This window comes from Diadema antillarum, unplaced genomic scaffold (assembly GCF_040938485.1).
Source record: "Diadema antillarum isolate AM-2024a unplaced genomic scaffold, OU_Dant_1.0 seq00000648_RagTag, whole genome shotgun sequence".
Lineage (NCBI taxonomy): Eukaryota > Metazoa > Echinodermata > Echinoidea > Diadematoida > Diadematidae > Diadema > Diadema antillarum.
Window position 1 is genome coordinate 263,832 of NW_027271562.1, and position 22,495 is coordinate 286,326.

A 22,495-nucleotide genomic window follows, 5' to 3' on the forward strand; every position below is an offset into this window, starting at 1 on the left:
AAATAACCTTTTTATTATATTTCCCACTCATCGGACAGACATTAATATTAACATGCACACAGTCATGTTATAGTGCACTCCCCCGCCCCCCCCCCCACACACACACAAACAACAAACACACAAACTCACGTGGTCATTCTGCACCGCATGCGCGTTCCCATTTCTTTGGGAAAAGGGGCATAGGCCTACTATACTAGTATTCGATGGGCTCAATTTAGGAAAAATCTCGAAAATCATTGAAAAAGGGGGTCTTTTAGTATTCTTTCCCATATATCTTTAACCAGGGTAGTTTTCAAATCTTTCCCCACCAAACCTGAAGTAGGATCCCGAATAAGCCTTACCCCCCCCCCCCCAAAAAAAAAAGTCCGAAATAGGGGTAGTGCGGCTTCTTAATGTTTGCCCACGTTTTCCCGAATGTGCTTTACTGTGGATGTTTTGCTGCAAAGTACACGGGGCTGGCCCTCAATTCGTTTCTCAGGGAAGTACATCTTTTGTTTTGTTTTTGTGTTTGTTTCTGGGTTTGTTTTGTGTATGTGTGTGTGTGTGTGTGTGTGTGTTGTTGTTTTTTTTTGTGTGTGTATTCGGCATGAGAAAGTACTGTCCATGCAAATGCTCATGGAAATGTGGAAACTCTTCACCTGGACACTCTTCTTTCATTAAAGAGGTGATTTTGCTAACTTTTCTTCCAAAGTGATACAAGGGTGGGGGAATTTTGATGGCGTCCCTTCCAAAAGCCCGTGATAGGGGGTCAAATCCTAACCCATTTCCGTCCCTCCAGGGGACATCTCTAAGAATCTGGAACAATATTATTAAGCATTTAGATATAGAATATGTGTATATGAATGACCGTCTATAATGGCCGCGGGTGCACATCACTCTCATTCACGAACACAAAATAATGAATTCATCAGTTTGTAAATCTGCTTTCTTCCGTCCACACTATTTTCCCTGCCACGTGTAGCATAAAGCGTGGAAATAAGTTGTTGGGGGTTTTGTCGGGTTTCGTTGCTGTTGTTGTTGAGGTTCTGTTCTGTTTTGTTTTGTTTTTCCAGACGGATCCGGCAGCTGATATGACCCAGTAATAGCATACCTATCATTTCAACCGTGATAAAATGTACTCCTCTTCCATTTTCTGTGAGCAGCAAACGTCGTCACAAGCGACTTACTGTCCTACAGAGAGGCGCCCAGAACTGCAGCAGTGAATGATTAAAAAGCTTGGTAGCTTTTAGTTGGTTCGAACAAAAATCTGAAAGAGTGGAGTTTCACGTTTTCTTCTGCTGGTTTTGTGCGTGAGGGGCAAAGAGGGTCATACTTCAGGATCGAAATAAATTACTGTATGTACTTCCATGACGCATCGTTCCATTGCGCATGCGCAAGTTGAACTACGATCTCTAACGTGGCGATAATACGCTCAGCACAACTGACGACGAGGCCCGGCTGGCTAAATACTATCTGATTGTAATTGGAATTATTAATCGTAGTGTTTTGGAACCAGTCAGTCGACAAAATGTCTTCCTCTGGAGACTTTAACAATCCGTTAAGGAAATTCAAGCTTGTCTTCCTAGGCGAGCAGAGTGGTAAGTTGTGCCGGCTAGAGGCCGAGAGGCGACGCCCGGCCCCCTTGATATTCGTTCACATTTTGTCCGCAGTCTCCGTAGACAAACTGCTGGTGCTGTGTGTAGTAAACCCGGGCCGAGTGTGAAACTGTGATATATTTACTGTAAAATGTTAGACATACTTAAGTAGTCTATGGAAGAGTACCTCGTCTGCCTTGTATCATTGTACAGTTGGAGTAATTCTGGCCATCATGATAAATTCCGTAAATGAGTTGTATTCACCAGATATGCATGTTTTTCCATTAGATTAACAGTATTGATGAACAACTTCTGGACTGGAGGTCTATGCTGAAGAGAGCATAGCCATCATACACAGTCTAGCCATAGAGTGTCTAACACTTAACAGTCGATAGACTATATATTTCACTAGGGCAACACTGGGCCTACACTACACTAACAGTAAAAGAAAAGTACAATTACAACTACAGTACTTGAAAGTAGCTAGTCACTGCATTACAAACTGCACTGCACTGCCTGCTAGCTTATAGAACCTAGAGTCGCTCACAGAAATGTTCTCATTTCACCATGAAAGATTGACGCGCATCAATCTGGTTTTATCATTTAATACCAAGATGGTAACTTTATTCAAATACATCTCGTGGTTACTATTTCTAGAGTGTAAATGAGATAACTTTAATAGTTTCATTCAAGTGTAACAAACGTAAGCCACCCATTGTGGCATAATTCAACCACAATGCTGTCCAAAACTCAACCGCCTGCTACATGTAGAAACCTACATGTGATGCTTTTGTGCACGGTCATACCTTGGTGCGGGGCCGATATCTTCAAAATAAATCATCATATGTGTATGTACATTTGTATGTATGTAGAGTGTGTACATGTGTACAGCATGTATTTGACATGTGATTGTTTCTTTCAAGAATTTATCCCATTTTAGCTGCCCAAAGGTGCAAGCGCGCAAGGCAGCGGAGTTGTGTCAGTACATGATAAAACAGGAGAAAAAGTCTAATTCATGTTGGGATGTTGGTCCATCCATGATTGATAAATGTTGTGACCTGAATTATGCCCACATACATATATATCCATAAATTTGTAGGTGTTGGTGATCTACATACAAGTTTTTTGCACATGTATGATTCAGCTTTGCACTTCTACTCTATAGTGCCTGAGTCGATATTGTGTTAAATTTTATGAAAAACAATAATGCAGACACACATGTGTAGGCCTACAGATATTAGAGATATAAAGTAATTAAACAGAGTATCAAGTAATCCAATCGTCTCATTGACTGCCTTGTGCATGTATGTGATGCTTTGAGAAATTGGCGAAAGTTTTGCAAATCATTTGCCAAAATGTCTAGCCACATGCTAGGATTTTATTTTTGTGACCACTCATGGTCTGAGATATACAACCTTCTACACATGTACATGTATGAGTACCCATACATAGTACTTGATGTATTGCACATGATTACTGACAATTATTGCTGGTCCTTGCATTCTTCTTGTCAGTTTTGGCATTGAGTTCATTTTTCAACAGTCTTATTCAGTTAAATTAGCAGTGTGGTGCTACATAGGACATTATAGGAGTTTGCCATGGACACGTATACATGCGTTTCTATCATACAAGTTTTCCTCAGAAGTACAGTGCTTTTACATCTTATTTCAACCCTAATGATGTTGACCACATCATTCTTAGAGTGTTTGTTTGTTTGTGTGTTTGTTTGGTTTGTGTGTGTGTTTGTTTGTGTGTTTGTTTGGTTTGTGTGTGTGTGTGTGTGTGTGTGTAGAAAACCTGTATAGCTTATTAATTTTGCACTCCTACACGTACATGTATATATGCTTTAGAATTTTCCTGCCCTCTTGTGTTGGTAATGTAGTTTACGTGGACTGTTTCTTTCAGAATATGATAAATTTGATATTCTTTACAATAAAAAAATGCCTTAAAGATCCATGTTGTAACAATTGCATAATATCCCTCTTCCCTGATTGCACAACACGCCACACTAAGTACTGCATTCCGTTGAGTTTGACTAATCTTGTGGGCAAACTACATGCAATGTACGCATGTATGTGGACAGACCAATTCAGCATACAGTACTGAATAGCATACTGACGTGGTGGGGCATTTTGTAGTTTTCTCTTCATAGTCTGGAGTTGTTCCGCATGTATTTGAAATTAGTTCTTCTTGCTTTCTTCTTGTAATTATTGCCACCACCATTTTCTTCAGCATCATCATTGCCATCATCACCTTAACTCTTAACGTGCCATGGTCGCCGAACGGCGACCTTAGTCCTGACGTGCCATGGTCGCCGATCGGCGACTAAGAAGAGCGAGAAAAGCATTGGTCATTTAAGTTCTTGTGGTACCGTAATGCGTTACACCAAGAAACTGCCACTGATATGTGCTGGTAGCTGATTAGCATAGCCATCGTTTGCACTAAAAATATGAGCATGCTTACATTGGAAAATTTTGAGTAAATACATGATTTTTCAGCTAGATGTATTTTTTTTCGCGTCGGGAAAATCCGCAGCGAGCGCACCCTCTGCGAGATGTGTATGGATCAAAAGTCTCATTGGTAAACCACGCGTGTGTATGCTATTGAATCTGCGTGTATTGTCTATGCGGTTCCACTCACATTGTTCCGCTTGGACGCTGTCCTGCGGGAAGCTGTTTTGATTTTGTCCCTCAAAGAGGGTCAGCTTAGGTTCGGTGGTCAAGTCTTTCATCCTTTTGTTTTGGTGAACGTCACTAATCGTCCCCACGCTAGCCTAGGAATTGCGAGGGGACAAAGGCCTGCCGATTTCAATAGAGTACCCCGCCCGCAGTCCGCTTAGACAAAAGGAGGATTAGTAGGTTTTTCCTTCTCAAGTGGACAAAAGACACTCTTGAAGGACCCGGGACAATTACTTTAGTTTGAAATACAGGATCTGGGACTAAAGGACTCAGATTTGGGAATGAATTTCTGAATCGGAAAGAGAAATTGCTAAGACAAAATAAACTGCCAGTATCTTAAAAATCATACAATTCTAGAAGGCAATTTTGTAATCATTTGAAAGAGGAGATGTTGCTCTAAAACTTTCTCACAGAGTCAAGGGAGCGTTCTATTGAAGAAAAAACACGGCTGACTCTTTTTTTCCCATACTACACAAAAATATGTAATAATTTTTTGATGTATCAATTATTTCTGCAATATTTCAGGATCAGGTAGATATTATGGCAAACTGACAACACGACGCGAAAGTACAAACATTTCTTGATACATGTTGTGTAGACCTCAATTCAAAACAGTGAGTAGATTCAGAGATATGGCGGTTTTAAATTTCATTGTCAGTCCAGTTTTGAAACGTTCTGGCGTTAAGTAAAAACCTCTGGCACGTTAGGGGTTTTGGGCCTGGCACATTAAGAGTTAATATGCACTGTTTTCATCATAATTTCCCACTTACATTATTTTGTAGTAGCCTGTCTGTACTTGTGTGGGTCAGTCATTCACAAATATGTGTTTTATGGTCTGATTACATTTGTACTTTGGTAATCGGTTTATGTGATCTTCAATGTTATAACATTTGAAAACTTCTCAATTTTATACACAAGCCTGTTTAAATTCAAATCCGTATAACAGCATCTACATATTATGTATGTGTACAATGTGTACTTGAAAGGCAATATTTCAAGAGTAAACTTTCAATCATAGCTTGAGTGATTAACCTCAACTACACTTGATTTGTTATTTCATTTTCTAGCAAAAAATTCTGTGGTTCTCATTGTTGGTTCAGAGTGGCAGTTGATTATGACAAGTTGATTCAGTGCTAAGTACACATTGATTAGTGCTGAATAAGTACTGGCTAGTACCGGTAATCAATAAACCTGTGCAAAGCACATCTTTGTCCAAAGGCATGAGGGAAACTCAAGTTACTAAAGTGGTGGAAACACAAAATCAGATTTCTTTGAGGACGTGACAGACAATATCATAAGGAAGCCACATGTACTATGATCCACAGTTGTTACTCTCACTCATACAATTAGTCTCTGTAATTTTAAATGTTTTCATTTCCACTTGAAATTTCAGTACATTAGCATTTTTCTCATGTCTGTGTTGAAGTACATGTAATCAGTCAAGGACCGAACATAATGCACATCTCATTAGTACTCTAAGACAGTGCACACCTAGGAGTATTTTTTTCATACTATGTGTCAGTTTCTGTGAGTCAAACATTCTGTATGAGAAACATAACTGCTGTGCATACAATGGATGATGCCCTATAACAGTTTCTGGGACAGCTATTGGGATTGATACCGTACACTTTAAGACCGAATGTTGCACAATCCAACAAACATCTTTATGCAACTACAACATAGGCCCTACTGCATATTGCAAACTACATATATTGCATTGCTGCCTAAAGCAATATACATGTAATGCAGTCTCAGCACAACCTACAAATATATAGAAATATTTCCATTTTAGGGGAGATTTGCAGAGTAATATTTTCTGTAATTTGTATCACGCGTATGCATAGTTTGTGTACAGTACATCATTCATGGAAGGAACAAAATAATGCTTGTGGACTGTTATGGATTTTCACTGTATGATACTGGCAGCTGACCAAACAGCAGATTGAACTTGAAATTTAATATTTCTCTCCTATTAGATACAGGAATTGTGTACAGTTGTAATTAACAGCTCTGGCAGCATTCTTTTCTTATTAATCAATAAATATAATCAGATAAGAGAATGTGAAATAGAAAGAAGGGAAAAATAAAATGGAAGACTCATTTAAATGCTGCCATTGTTAGCAAATAAAAGTACCAATACCTCTTCTTGCAGGGCAAAAAACAAAAACAAAAAAACAGTATACTATTAATGAGAGATAGCTCTATAGATATCAATACAGATCAGTGGAAACTTGTACTGTACATTGTAGGTACGTGTACTGTACATTGCAGTTAGTCTTGCACTTTTTAGTTTATACATGTACAGTATGTACTTGTACACATATTACCATGTTACTTGCAACATTCAGGTGATAAGGTCATGCGCATTATTGAGCTCACATGCAGACCTGATAATTGTGTACTTGGTAAAGGGACAATAGTTTCCTTCATTCTAATGGGCTTGTTCTTGAAATTTGGAGTTTTCTATTTTCATGATTTATTCATGTTGTTGTGCCGTGAGCAAAACATTGAGCTTTAGAAGCTTTAGTATGTGGTGGCATACAGGTGCTCTTTGCTTTAATATGAAAATATCCTTGTCTTTGAAATGTCATGCAGTCGGAATAGAGTGTGTGGATGTATGTTATTTTCACCTGTGACTAACAGGTTTTATGCCCTCTCCTGTTCAAGTATGATGAGTCATGCTGTGTGTGATAACGCCATATTGGAAGCGGCATGATAAATGCAAGGACATCCTGCGCTGAATGTGCCAGTACTGTAAAGACAATAATGTATGCAGTTTACAAGCAAATGCCCAAGAGATAAATGCTAAGCGGAGTTGCTACACTTGATATGAACATTCTGTGCGACTGTATCAAATGGTCCCATATGCTGATATTTGCTATATTATGACTTTTATTTTCTGGCTGTTATTTATGAAGTGATCATTTAAAATGCAGCTTTCCGAACTTGTAACGACAGGTGCACAATTCAAGACTAGGCTGTACACACTGATTGTCAACACTATGAATCAATTGAGGTTTTATGTATAGGTGTTTACAAATAAATCTTTATTATCCTACAAATGTAAAACCAAAAATTGTACAGACATACAGTAAATAGAAACTAGATGTTACGTTTTATTACCATTCATTGCTTTGATACAAAGGTTCTGTGTACGTGCTTTGAGCAGACACTTGTCAGAAATTGCTTTTTCCTATTGTTTGAGTTCATTTTTGCAGTGTTGAGTGTTTACACCCCACGAATGGGGGAAATTTCAATCTCATATTCCACACAGTCATTGCTACATTGTACGTCAAGTGTGTGCACATGTGCAGGTGTGTGAAAAGCAAAGCAGCCGTGTGTCATAGTGATGTGTCATTTTATGAACTTCATAATGTTCATTACTTCAACTTAAATGAGGAGCACAGGGAAAACACAAAAAGCAGGACAGTACAATGTATTAAAGTGGATAGAGAGAGAGAGGCACTAAAGGCTGATATTCTGGCACTCATTTTCGTTTGGCACTTTTATGTGTAAGATATTTAACTCGACTAATTACTCTTAGTACTAAAGACATTTAACTGTGTTCAGTTTGTACAAAGTACAGTGTGTATAACTCATAGGTACTTTTAAATATTTCAGCATCATACAACTGTAGTACATTCATTCATTCATTCATTCATTCATTCATTCATTCATTCATTCATTCATTCATTCATTCACTCACTCACTCCAGGATTACCATATCAGCAATCCCGGAGTTTAGGAGCAGAAGGCAATGGATGAATGAATGAATGAATGAATAGGTCATGTATTCATACACTGTAGAACAAGAACAATGCCAATTTTGATCTTCTTACACATGAATTATTCATGACATTTTAATTCGAGTGCATTGAGAGGGTCAAGTAAGGTTCCCAAATGATTTTCTCTCCAAAGAGTGTTTATAATGTCAGTTCAGATGTGTGTGTTGGATGGAGACGACAAACTCACTACCGGTAATTGAATGTGTTGAAATTTGGTGACCTTCATAGTGCAGAGTTTCAAGTGAAAGCCACGTATGGTAGTTTATTATCAAGAATTGGAAACATTTTCTAAAAGAATGAGTTAAATGACACTTACGATTTGTTATAAGTTAACTTAAGTGTATTACTTTTATGTATTATACAACACCTATTTAGAATGTAGCCATGTGATTGGTTGATTGCTGATCACGTGACATTTAGTAAAAAATTCCATCGCACGCTCTGGCTGTCAGCCGTGCAATTTTGTTTGAGCAAAAATGGATAGCGCATGGCTGACGTCACCCATTTCCATTGACTCCTGTGTTAAACTCAAGATTGACTCAAAGTTTTTGTTCCATGGCACGGCTCTGATGTCACAATAAACAAACATTTGCTGCACGCACTCAACAATAATACAAGCATGCTTACAAGCGCGTACTTTTGTCACTCATTTTTGTAAACAACTTCGTTTCGCGTACAGTACGTACACGGTGATTGCGACTGTGCGGCTACTCATTCGTCTTTCACGGAAAATGGTTGCCACTTCTGTGCTAAATTCAAGAATCTGTGTGGACCAAATCTGTTGACGTTCGAGGTGTTGTATAAAACAAATAGTGTATGGTCTTTACTCGTGCAATGGAAAAAGATGTCGCACTCGTGACCATTCCATATTTGTATACTGTAGTACTGAGCATTCCATCCTCAGATTTTGGTTCTGATATGGTCACAGGCCTCAAAATTAGTTGCTGCCAGCAGCTGGTAATTATCAGATTTGAGCACAGAGGAAATCAAATTTCAAGTCCGGGGTAGGGAAAATCAGATTACCTGGTAGTACATTTCTGTGTAGTGTGCTAATCTGTTATTTGCAGTTTTTGCTAGACAGTGTCTTCACTTTGGTGAGCGTCTATATCCTGTGACAAGATTGCAAGCATGTACTAGATTACTAGTATGTGAACTGTGACTTTACACATAGATTTTATATATATTTAGCTACTTTCTTGTTTTGTATTTTTGTTTTGTGTTGTTGCTGTTTTTTTTTGGGGGGGGGGGGGCTGAAGGAACAAGGAGGGCACTATAGCAAATCACTAACTGTCCAACAAGAGGAAGAATTTATGTTGAAGTTATTGTTGTATTGATATTGGCTTTAATGACTACATTAAAAAAGTGACATGAATAGGGTGATTTTTCAAGGACAAAACTGACAGTGGCATGTACTGAGGTATTTGAAGGAAAATAGACTGCTCTTCAATGACAGCAAAGTTGTATTGCTTGGTTGTCTGCTGTTGTGCAGTTTAGTCTTGTTTGACTTCTAATACATGTACAGTGTACATTGCAGGCATCCTGTCTAGATTATGAAGAACTAGCTGACTGTCAAGCTCTCAGACTGTCCATTCCTGTCGTGTTCGTTGTCACAAAATCTTTCGACGCTCTGAAACAAAATGCACTAGTTGTGTTTGTTTACTGTTACAGTGCATACTTCTTATATAAAATCATTCAATTTCTGTTCCCCATGGGACAAAATGCAAATGAGAAGGGCTGCTTCCTACCTGTGACATGCACATAAGTGTATGTGTGCAGTCTGGTTTGTGTTTGTTTGTGTTTTTGTCTGCTCGTCTGCTGCTTGTCACGGTGAGTGCTGAGTTCCCCCCTTGCGAGAGGAGCAGACCTCTTTCTCCTCCTTCTCTCGGGCTCTTCTCGTCACAGTCGAACTTGTGCTTTCACTTGGTATGCACAGGCTGTCGTGACCTTTGCACCCGTGCTGCTCTTATGTGCTTCTTGCCGGGGGACCTGGTTTCCTGCTTGTGCGAAATTTCTCCGCTTGAATGTGAATGAAGTGGAGGCAATAGAATTTGGTCAGAAGCCAAACATTTAAAATGATATGCAGAAGTTACATCATGCAATTTCTTTTGTTCTATTCATTCCTTTGTTTTGTGTATCCAGTCAGACTTGTCTTTAATGGCCAGCCAAGGGAGACAGAAAAAAGTGGTTGTTGTAGACAGGTGGCCACTATAGACAGTGTCTGCTACATGCCTTTTCTATGGGGGGGGGGGGGGGGGGGGGGGGGGGGGTCAGTGGCATATATTACATGTGACCACTGTAGACAGGTGGCTGCTAAAGCAGGTTTGACCATACCTTTGTATTTTTGGAGCAAAATTTGGTTTGTATCCACCTGCCCTTAGACCCCACGAATAGAGTGCCTCTCATTAATTTTTATCCATTACAGCCATTTACATTCAAACTAAACTTCTGTAAAGCAACATATTTTTGCAGCAGGAAATTTTTATGAATTGTAGCCAACGGCCTTTCTTTGTGGCATGAACTTTTTGTGAATTGCCAACCTGGCATTCAGTGCATGTAATACAGACAAGAACTTTCGTATGCATTTTGATTTCATGAATCTGGGCTCTTGCAAAATACACAGAATTAAAATGCACGCAAACATTTCTCATTTTACAGTAGCTTGTATTAAAGGCAGCATAAGCCACATCATTGTTTGCCAGTTAGAATTGCGAGTTTAAAAGTTCCTTTGGCAGTTTTTGTGTCGTCTCCGTTCAGGACTTGCCTCTTTTTTGCTAAGGACAAGGTAGACACTTTGTTCGTCATGGTGAAATACAGTGTACTGCACTTCTGAACACAGATTGAATTTGACAGTTTACCATTACAGGCTGTATTTCAAGCAGCTAAGAGGCAATACCTCTCTGTGATCCTCATATTTATACCCCCGCCACACATAGTGTGACGGGGGTATAGGAATCACCGTGATGTTGGTGGGATGGGCGGGTGGGCGGTCGGTCTGTTGCAAAATCTTGCGTCGCGAACTCCTCCTACAGTTTTGAAGCAGTTTAAATGAAACTTAGGGTAAATGATGATATTGAGGTATAGATGTGCAAGACATGTTTTTTGTGTTTGTCGGACAATGCGTTGCCATGGTAAGCATAATTTTACCAAAACCTTGTGGATTGAATAACTTCCATAGTATTTAAGCAATCAATTTCAAAATTGGTATCTATGATGATCTATAGGTGTAGTTATGCAAGACACTCTTTGTGTTTGTACTTGACAAAGCGTTGCCATGGTAACCGCATGTTTTCTTCGAAATCTTTTGGAGTGAACAACTTTCACAGTTTTGAAGCAATTGAAATCAAATTTGGTAGGCATTATGGCCTTGAGGCATAGATGTGGAACACATAATTTTTGTGTTTGTCGGACAAAGCGTTGCAATGGTAACCATAATTTTACCAAAACCTTGTGGATTGAATAACTTCCACATCATTCAAGCAATTAAGGTCAATATGATGATTGGGCGGTAGTTATGCAAGACACCAATGTGTTAATATAAGAAAAATGTGTTGCCATGGTAACCACTCATTTTTGTATCAAATTGAACCATTTAATCTATGAAGGTGAAATTTGGTGCGTATGATGCTCTTTAAGTGTAGTTTTGCAAAATGTCCTTTGTATTTGTATCGGACAATGCGTTGCCATGGTAACCGCATGTTTTTTTTTAATCCTGTGGGGTGAACTTCTTCCACAGTTTTCAAGCAATTGAAACCAAATTTGGTAGGCATTATGGCCCGGAGGTATAGATGTGGAACACATAATTTTTGTGTTTGTCACACAAACCGTTGCCATGGTAACCACAATTTTACCAAAACCTTGCAGATCGAATAACTTTTCCATCATTCAAGCAATTAAAGTCAAATTTAGTATGTATCATGATCTAGAAGTGTAGTTTTGCAAGACACCAATGTGTTAGTTTAAGGAAAATGTGTTGCCATGGCAACCACTTTTTTTGTATCAAAATAAACCATTCAAGCTATGAAGGTCAAATTTGGTATGTATGATTGTCTTTAAGTGTAGTGATGCTGGGGGAAAGCAGGTTTCCATTTGCTGTAAGTTTTATACTCAGTGTCAACTCTGTAATTGTACATTATTAAACTAAAATTATTCTGTTTCCAATTCGACAAATATGCACAAACTTGGTACTAACGTCATTGCCCTCATGACATCACATACTATACAGCAACACTAGGGGTGGGGGCATTAATCACCTTCAGTGATAATTCTAGTTTTTGTCAGCTACATACAGGGCTTTTTTGGGGGGATGGGGGGGGGGGATGGGGGAGGGGGAGGGGGTTGGGGAGGGGGTGGGTTCGAACCTTTATAGCACTGACCAACAGAGGATGATAAATTTGACCAAAATTTTGTGCTATACGAATGAAGCCAAACTGAACAATCTACTTGGAGTACAGTGTACATGTGCAGTGTACAAGGTGCTAAAATGCAGTTCCTATAATTTGTCAGTGGTCTAAAAGATTGTCAATAACACCACTCTTGGATGATAATAGATGAGTAATCGGAAATCAATGCAGCACAGTATTGGATTTTCTTGCTTGGCATACAAGTGTACATGTTGTACAGCAGGCTACAAAGGTGATAAATGACAAAATTTCATGGTAGCTATGCACATCCAACCCATGTGAGTTGTCAGAGTGTCGTTAACATGGATACTAAAATGTAATGCATTCGTCAGGGTTTGAGACCTTGGCAAGCATTCTGATTCACTGTGGCTGAGCCTCTCGCCCTGTTGCTGAGCAGTGCCATAATATAATGCCGTAGATTGAGATGTGTGATCAATGTGGCATTGGCCTTCATTAGACTGTTGTGCTACTACATGTACAGGCTTGGACATAATCCAGTCGTGGTGCATTACAATTCATCGTAAAGGCTCAATAGATGTCTTTCTTCCCCCCCCCCCCACAATGTCCCATAATACAAATGTGTAAGCCTCTGCTCGACCAAATGATGTCTTGTAAATTGGTGAACAAATCAACAACAATAACAACAACAACAACAACATTTGTACACGAACAAGATTTTTCAATACAAGTGGAAAAAGGGGATTCACAAAACAGCACTAAATGTTGAACCGTGACAAGAAAAAAAAGATCATATAAAATGCATTGCTGGAGAAAATGGAGAAACTGCCAACCCCTGTGTCTTATGAACAGTAAGCATTCATGACATGTGAAACAAACTCTCCTGCTCGTAAAGAATGTGTGACTGTACATGTACAACTCCACAATTGTGGGGAAATGTATTGTGTGTATACAGCTCTAATTCACTTTATGTTTTCGAATATCAAAAAAAAATATATATATTAATGAAAAAAAAAATGTGTGCTCTTCTTCTCTTCCAAATCTAAAGCTGTGTGAATATCTACAGTGTATGCACTACTGTTGTATTTAAGACCATGTTTGTAGAAATGCCCAGTTTTACAGGCATACTGTAAGTTTCATAATTACAATGTATGCCATTATCGTGCGCTGGGTGGTAAGATCACCGAATAGTACATTTAAAAAAAAGATATTTGCTTTTACAGTTGCATAGAGCATGTCAGTGAAAACTTGATTCCTGTGTCAATTAATGTAATTGTCAGATTACAGTGACAATCAGTGTCCATTTTAAGTTGCTTTGCAATGTAACATGATGTTAATAGACTCATGACTTTAAAGGGGATGGTTAGTAACTGATCAGTGGGAATGCTGGGGGATGATTGTTCAAGTTCTTGTGGGATTCATTTAAGAGTACATTATATCTATTGTTGTGTGAAAATTGTTTGCTTCAGAACGGTCTCATGTTCAAGTAATGTGCAGTTTAATGTCCCGTCACTGTACAGGCATGCTAGCCTGGAAACATTAAACTGCACATTACTTGAATATGAGACTGTTCTGAAGCAAATAATTTTCACACAACAATAGATATATAATGTACTCTTAGATGAATCCCACAAGAATTGGAACAATCATCCCCCAGCATTCCCACTGATTTCCACTGATCAGTTACTAGCCATCCCCTTTAAGTACATGTAATCATACATCAAGGACAGCATAGTAAAAGAGAAATTATATTAATGATGCAGAGAGAATTAAAACTTGGTTTTCAAGTCTTCCTACCAGTGGCGCCAGTAATTCTTCTTGTTGGTTGTTTTATCAGTTGGGATGTGATATCTCTCCAGAGTGTGGACAATACTGTAAAAGTGGATATTTTCGTGTGACTAATTTTTCGCGCTCGGCGGGATAAGAAGAGTTTCGCGTGTTTTTAATTCCGCGTTATCAAGACGTCAACTACAGGAACATATGGCAAGCAGAAATATTCGCGTGCTTTTATTTTCGCGCTAGTTTCTGATTGCGCGAGATGCGTGAAAATTTCAACACCGCGAAAATTTCCACTTTTACAGTAAATGAAACATTTGAAAAGCTGTCTAAACAGAATATACAGACTAGAATACAGATTTGCTTTGAATTGTTAATTTTTCTCTTTTCTTGGCAGTTGGAAAGACTTCACTCATCACGAGGTTTATGTATGACAGCTTCGATAACACATATCAGGTAAGTTTGGAAAATGTACACGTCCCTGCTCAATGTCATAAGATTAGAAAAGATTGTGGAATCTTGCTATGAAATTTCGCTTTGAGTGATCCTGAAGAGATATAATTTTGTAGATTTTGAGCGAGAGGAAATGAAATTATGATAGAAGAACCATGTTTTATGTAGAGAGTTGCGACTGTCAGTTTGTTGAATGTGCAGTCCAGCCTAGCTGTGGGATTGATTTGATATTTGTAAATCTTATATAAATCAAGCATAACTCCTTATTCGGTTGTACATGTAGCTTGACACTCATTCAGCATAATTCATAGCAGCCCAAATTTCTTTGTATTGCCCTTCCACTTTCAAGTTTGCTTTGTAAAATACAGTAGAATCAAACAGAATGGTAGAGACGTGACCATAATCAGACCTGAAATGAAAAACTCGGGGAATTTTGACTTTTTATCTCTTTTGAAACAGTGATATTTGTAGCTATGGCATGAATGCAAATTACATGACATGATGATTGATGTCTAGCCCTCCTATAGCAGCAATTGACCTAACACACACATTTTTTTTTTGTTGTTGTTGTTGCTTAATTTACTTCCGTGGCATGGAATCCAAAGAGAAACTTGTATCTTGAAGTTTTATTTTGTTATGTTTGTTGGAGTGCAATAATCTTGCAATAATGACTCTTTTTTCTTTTTTTCTTTTTTTTTGGGGGGGGGGAGGGACTACATTGTAGCAGAACCTTTTGTTTGAAGTTACTGTAATGTTGTGTTGATTAAAGTAATTTGTACTTTAAAGGCATAATGTACCATCTGCAGATGAAAAAAAAAACAGCATTAGTGCTTCAAAATAGTTCTAAAATGTGAGTTAGGGATAGGAACAACCAATGTAAAAATGTGAACCAGGATAATCGATGTTAAGTATTGTTAAATATACAAAATGTGAACAATAGTTATAATAAAAATGTTTCCAGACTAAACCATCTACAGTAATGGTTTAATGGGAAAAGTAGTGATATGTCCTTATATTTTAGGCTTTATTGCAAAAAATTGTATAAGGTAGGGTGTTTTGTGATACAATTGACCTACACATATGCATCAAAAGTGATATCTCGAACATTTTTAAAATCACTTATCCCCAAGGTAAACAGGACCTTTAATGATAATGAAAAACCTTCAGGAAGAATGGTTGAAAAATAAATTTGAATTGCTAAGATTTGTGAGATGGACTTATTTTTACTTGCATTCATTTACCTACCTAAACGCAACCCAAGTTTTGAAATTTTTTACAGTGAGAACAATGAATCAAAAAGACGTGACCCCGATCACGATCCAAATTTCGAAATTTTTGCAATGAGAATGTACCTAATGTGTATTTTTTGTTTTGTGTGTGTTACCCTGCAGGCTACCATAGGCATAGACTTCTTGTCAAAGACCATGTACCTGGAAGACCGCACCGTCAGACTGCAACTGTGGGACACAGCAGGGCAGGAGCGTTTCCGTAGCTTGATCCCCAGCTACATCAGGGATTCCACCGTCGCTGTCGTTGTCTACGACATCACAAGTGAGTACTGAGAAGCCATCAGCTACTGTATACGCCATATATGTAGTGAGTCTCAATTTTCGTGAATCGGGACTTCCCAACGATTTCGCGTGTGGTTAAATTCGCAACCGTGGAGTACTATACTGAAAGGAGAAATGTATACATGTGCGTCGCATTCATATCAGGATCAGAGTCATTATTTTCGCATGTCTTTAATTTCGCGAATAGCACCTGACTCGCAAAATTCACGAAAGTAAAAACCTCACAAAACGTTCAGTGTATACAGTATACATGGTGGTGTGGTGTCAAGCACCCAGTAAATTTTGGGCACATCATATTCTCCTAATGTTGTATCACACGTCAATATCAGGATACATGTGCTTGGTGCTGTTTTGGAGTGAGGTGGGGTTGTGGTATGGAAGAGGGTTGATGTGATCCGTAATGGAATTGAAATTGATTTTCATTTTAATATGTGACAACTATGAAGGAAGTAGTGAATACTTCCAAGCAAGCAACCAAGGGATGGCTGGCTTTAAAGGATTAATTGAGTGAATGCAAATATATATGTAGAACGCATTTGTGAATAGTACATGTAATGTTTGAGGCAATTCAGAGAATCAATTCAAAAGTAAAGAATTTTTGAAGTTTTGGCACCACCATTGCTGGAAAAGAAGACTGTTTACAGCGATTTTGTCATGTGTAGGACAATGGTCTAAAGAAAAATTAAAGAAAATATTGGAAAATTTCATTTTAAATTATATGAAAAGTGCACATTCCTTTCACTTGTACACAATGTAGCTTACAAGGTTAATATTCTTCCCCCTGCCATCTGAAAAAGGTTAGTGCTTTTTCATTATTGTAAAAAGAAAATGAAAATACATGTACATATGTTGAATTCTCTTTTTGTTTTCTTATTGTTGTCCTAATGAACATTGCAAATTGTTGTAGTCTTCGTATCCAGTCGTGGTGGTACCGAAACCGTAATAGTTCACAACTTTTGAATGGATAGATATTCTGATTTTCCTCAAATTTCAGTGATGCATTCTACTATATTCTGTATTCACTCAATTCCCATGCCGATATTTGGGTTTCGTTCCCCTGAAAGTCCCCTCCAACTAGGATGAAGCAATGAGGATAAAGTGCCATGCCCAGGGGCTTATCTTTTGACAAACCCTTCTAGAAACTTCCAGATCAGTGGAAAGTAATGTCCTACATGTACACATCCATGTATGGAAGCAGGAGGCATCATGTTATCTTGGTATCCATTCAACTGATTGTCCAGTTATCGTGTACTTTTTTCATGTCTATAAAAAAAGAAGAAAAGATGTATGTCATATTCATATTGTCATCAATCTCAGTTGATGTATGACTGAGCAATTAACTGATTAGACTTTACAGAGAAATCAGTTGTGGTCAGTTATCAAAGGTAAGTTCTTGAAATATAATATTTTGTTGAATACAAGAACAGGTTTTGAATGTTGCACTCTCTAAAAAGCAAAAACAAAAAAGACGAGTGGAAGCATTCACTCACAAAGGAGCGAATTTCAGAAAAGAGTGATGTTTGTGTCTCTAGAACATATAATGTCAGTCCAGAGTTACATACATTCAGCTAAAAATTTTAGTTTTGGCAAACATTCTGATAGATAGCTTGATTGAAACAATTTTGGGGTAGTGCGATCTCATTAAAGTGTTCTAACAGATCATTTAGGGGGTAATGCACATAAGAAACAGGAAATAACCCAACATCCCTGAAATGTACCCTTTTACTGTGGAGATACCCATTTTCATTCACCAGACAATGCATTATAATCTTGTATATAATTCATGCACAAAACGCTCTGAATTCCCTTTATACACACATACTACATTCACACCATTTGTACAATGCAGTCCTACAATATGATCCATAATTCTTGCATGCAGTTTATGCCATGCAGTGATGCTTGAATCATGCACTATGTGTTGTATGTGAAATGAGAAGAATATATGGTGCCTCAACTGACTTACAAGGGGGTGATGTAAGAAAACTGTAATCTCATTTTGAGGGAGAGATTATGCTGTGAATGAGGGAGGATGGGGGATGCAGTAAGCCACTTCTATACAGATGTAGTATACACTCAAGCAGCCCTTGTTTAGTTTTGAATTGCACTGGATATATTTCATATTTCTCATCAACCATATACACTCTTTCAAACCTGAAGGGAGAATCAAATGCCAAAGAAAGAATTGCTTCGGGTAAATGGAGGAAAATCATCTATTGAAGCAATGTGAGAAAACGAGACAAAATAGCGGGAAAATTTGGCTGTGTAAACATCTACTGTATCAAGTCTGCAGTGCCTGCATAATGGGCCTCTCGTAAGGTTTGTGTCTTGTGAAGTTAGTTTCTCGCACTGCAGCTAGTCATATACTACCCTCCTCTTTTTTAGTGGATTTTCTTACAATAAGCAGGCATATTATATCATTATGACATAAGGCATTTTGAAAAATAAAGCACTCAGAGAGCATAGACCTCCGCGCGCATCTCATTTCCTCCTTTACACTTCCTCCCGTACACACATTGTGTACAAGTATGCTTAAAATGGTTCTATATCTCCCGAAAGAATCCTTTCTAGTGTCTGTACCATAGCTTACTGACCACTGCACCTCGAGTTCATGCTCAGTGTGCGTATGCGCACCTTAACTAGGCACAGCTTGAATTCCCTTTAATTGTTGGCAATATTTCCAAATGATGAAGAATCCTTTAAAAAAAAAAAGATTAATAAAAAAAAATCTTGGATCCAGACAATGATCCGGATCACTGCCAAAATTTTATCATAGAAAATGATTTCATTTAAATTCAGTGAATGGCATGATTTAAATTCTCGTTGAATTCTGTTAAAACAGAAATGTAAGTATTTTATGGCCCAGTTCCATTTGTTGGACTCTGGAGATTGAAACAAGTTATACTGCCAATACACATTGTATGTGTTATTCATTGTATCAGCAAGCCATGCAAAGTGATGAACCCCATTCCACAGAGATTTTTTCTCATTGGTCACTCTCATCGGAGGCAAAGTTATTGTTTGTTGCTTCTGACCACCCACCGAAGTGTATCGGATCGCAGTCTGATGAATCCAACTTGGTCGGTCGACTATCAGGTGAGTGTCGGACATGTCGCGGGTGATCCTCACTACTGATCTGACAATCTTACCTCACTGGATCACTGCACGATACGTCTGATGCTGACCTGAGCCACAAGTCAGATTCATTGCACTGTGATCTGATACACTTCCATCAGTTGGTGGCCGGAAGCGATAAACTTTGCTTGTGAGAAGTGACTGATGAGAGAAAATCTCTGTGGAATGGGGTACGTGTAGATGAATGTTAATTACAAATGTACTTGATCATCTACATCAGTAGGAATCCTAGGATGTATCTTGAAAGGTGCTGATACATATTTTGTACTCCAGAATTGTCAATACTTTTATGATTGCCCTTCTAAATCTTCAGGCATCATGTAGGTTAATGATATCATGAAATCACTGCCTATACCGTCAAATGGACTCTTTCATATTCTTCATACAGTTGTGTGTGCAATTATACTGGGATGTGATCCCATCTTTTCACATGCAATAATTGGTAGCCTGTATGTGGCGTGTGCTCAACAGAGAGAGAGAAAGGTGGAAGGGGGGGGGGGGACAGACAGACAGAGAGAAAGAAGAAACAAACATATGTTTGGTTGGTACATATGTACATACAACACCAGAGTTGCTACAAGGCACCTTGAACACAGATCTATGTGTCCTCATAGTGTATTGTACAATGTACTAGTAAAGCACCCAATCCCAGACTGCTGGTGTGTATGATAATCATGGCTAGTGAACGAATGGGGCTCCCCATTAAACTGTTCGAGGAGTATTTTGTAATCTTGCAGGATAAAGGATTTCACTCATGATGAGTCCCCTGTATTCCCTGTCTCTGATAATTTGTGACATGCCACTGTTAAAACCAAACAGGTGTCAAGTAAACCAAGCTTCTGCGATGTTATTTTATGTACGAGTGTGTACACTGTCAGTTTCTGTATATTTTTTACAAAGTGATTCATATTTTGTATCATGCATAAGAGCTACACAACACATACACATGTGATGTGACATGGTTTATGAAATGCATTTGCAAATGAATTTAGATAATGATATGCTACAAAACATATATGCTATGCAATTTTCCCTTTGATAGTAAGTTTTAGACAAAGTGCATCATTCCTACAAAAGTACTCAAGTGAGATATAATCTGTGTGTGAAAATTGGCAAAAACAAAGATACTCTACAATGTGATGTACATGTCTTACTTTCTAATCTCTGTGTTTGATGGTAGTGGTGGGCTTATTTAATGTAATATTTAATTTAATTTAATATTTTGTTTTTCATAAGTAAATGGCATAGTGACACCAAAATAATGGCAGTTTTATTGTTTTTGTTTTACTATACATTTTCTGAACATCTCAAAAGGCCCTAACATCATTCTGGGAACTGATCATTGTTTCTCTCCGACCTTTCATTGTAGGAAAATGCAAACAAAAGCTCTAAAATCATGTTAAATCTTCCTTTATGACATACATTGTTGTATATATACTGTAGAACACTTGCTGTATTCTGTTACGTTGAATGAATTAACTGCATGTTCTTACATTCTTGGCATTAAGCACCATAGGCAATACGCGATCAGTGTCTACATGTGAAATGTCATTATCAGCATTGGTTACACTGCCTTTTTTCCCCCTCCTTTTTCTTTTTTTTTTTTTTTTGCAGATGCTAACTCTTTCCACCAGACATCGAAATGGATCGACGATGTGCGGACAGAGAGAGGGAGTGATGTCATCATCATGCTTGTAGGAAATAAAACCGATCTTGCAGACAAGCGGTGAGAAAAAGCACAAATGTTGAAGTTGAAGTTCATTATTATAATAAAAGTTTATTATTGTAATAAATCAATACTGGTTTTGCATAGAAACATGAAAAGTTTTTTCGTGTGTGTGTGTGTGTGTGTGTGTGTGTGTTTTGTTGCTATTTGTTTTTTGAGTGATTTTGAAGCAGACTTCTTCAAAAAAATTAGTTCATTGTTCAGCAACCCTATGTTAAAATAGTTAATGGTCCATAAATTTTTGAGTGTATATATTTGATTACAGTGTACTGATAATATCATTTCATAAACCAACTGTCAAAACTAGTGTACTGGAAAGTTACTTTGTACATGATGGGTAATTTTGCATGCAGAAAAGGATGAGTGGAGGCATTGAGTTTCTCTTCTCTTCTCAGGATGATGTTTGAACAGTTCTTGAATTCTGAACCAACATGAAAGCTTTTTAATTTGGTATTTCAATAGTATTCAGTTGCTGAAAATTACCCAAGAATTGAATTGCTATACTTTGAGGGGAGAGGGAGAAAGAGGGTTAGAGTGTGTATTACTGTATGTGCATATGTGATGTCCAAGGTAAGAATTGTAATTTAAAAAATTGACTTTTGCTTCTTTTGCTGGTGTTGAATACAGACAAGTGTCAATAGATGAAGGCGAGCGCAAAGCCAAGGAGCTCAATGTAATGTTCATCGAAACAAGTGCAAAGGCAGGCTATAACGTAAAACAAGTGAGTCTTTCTTCTATTTCTTTATGTACTTTGATTGTCTACATGCATTTATGTTCATGGATACATTGTATGTGTAATGTTTCTGTGATAGTGAGTGTGCGTAAATGTGTTGTGTACCTGATTTCATGGCTTTAGTTTCATGTAAGCTAATACTTTGAGTAAACCTTATGAAAAGGCTCTTAAGCAGTAGGGATTAGAGGAATCTCAAATATTGGTCTTATTGCATGAATGTACATAAATTTCATAGTATTTTACATGCTAAATAGTAGTAACCACCAAATCAAATGAAAATTTATGTGACAGTGGTATATCTGATTAAAACTCGAAAGTTGAGATGCAGGGAACATTTTGATTTAAGTTTTACCACTATAAGTGGCAGCTTGATTTAAAATGACTGTTGAAGTTTAAGTACTGACAAAACTATCAGCAATTTGAGCTATTCAGATTTGGATCATTCTTGTTCAATTAAAAAATAGCGTCACATTTTTGATGTACTTTTAAAAATGTATTCATTGTAATTTTGGTTTAGGGTAGACTTTGTGTCTTTAAAAAAAGAGTTCAGGAATCTAGAAGTGGCACATGTTGCTTTGTTTGATCAAAGAGCGCATTTTATGACCCTTTTGTGATCATTCAAACTCGTGGCTTAGATACGACTGTAGTAGCCAGACTTGTATCCATCTTCATAATAGCCTGGGAAAGTCTGTTGAAATGCATTATG

General features: G+C 37.9%; 1 protein-coding gene across 2 annotated transcripts in view; it reads left to right on the forward strand.

The window, feature by feature from the left end:
• Positions 1-1,394: 1,394 nt before the first annotated feature.
• Positions 1,395-22,495, forward strand: part of LOC139736458 (ras-related protein Rab-6A) — a 33,992-nt gene continuing 12,891 nt past the window's right edge. For both annotated transcript variants that reach the window (XM_071647207.1, XM_071647208.1), the window contains exons 1-5: positions 1,395-1,577; positions 14,569-14,627; positions 16,016-16,175; positions 20,945-21,056; positions 21,684-21,777. In XM_071647207.1, the coding sequence (XP_071503308.1) occupies positions 1,508-1,577; positions 14,569-14,627; positions 16,016-16,175; positions 20,945-21,056; positions 21,684-21,777 (495 nt within the window). In that variant the 5' untranslated portion in view covers positions 1,395-1,507. The remainder of the gene's footprint in view (positions 1,578-14,568; positions 14,628-16,015; positions 16,176-20,944; positions 21,057-21,683; positions 21,778-22,495) is intronic.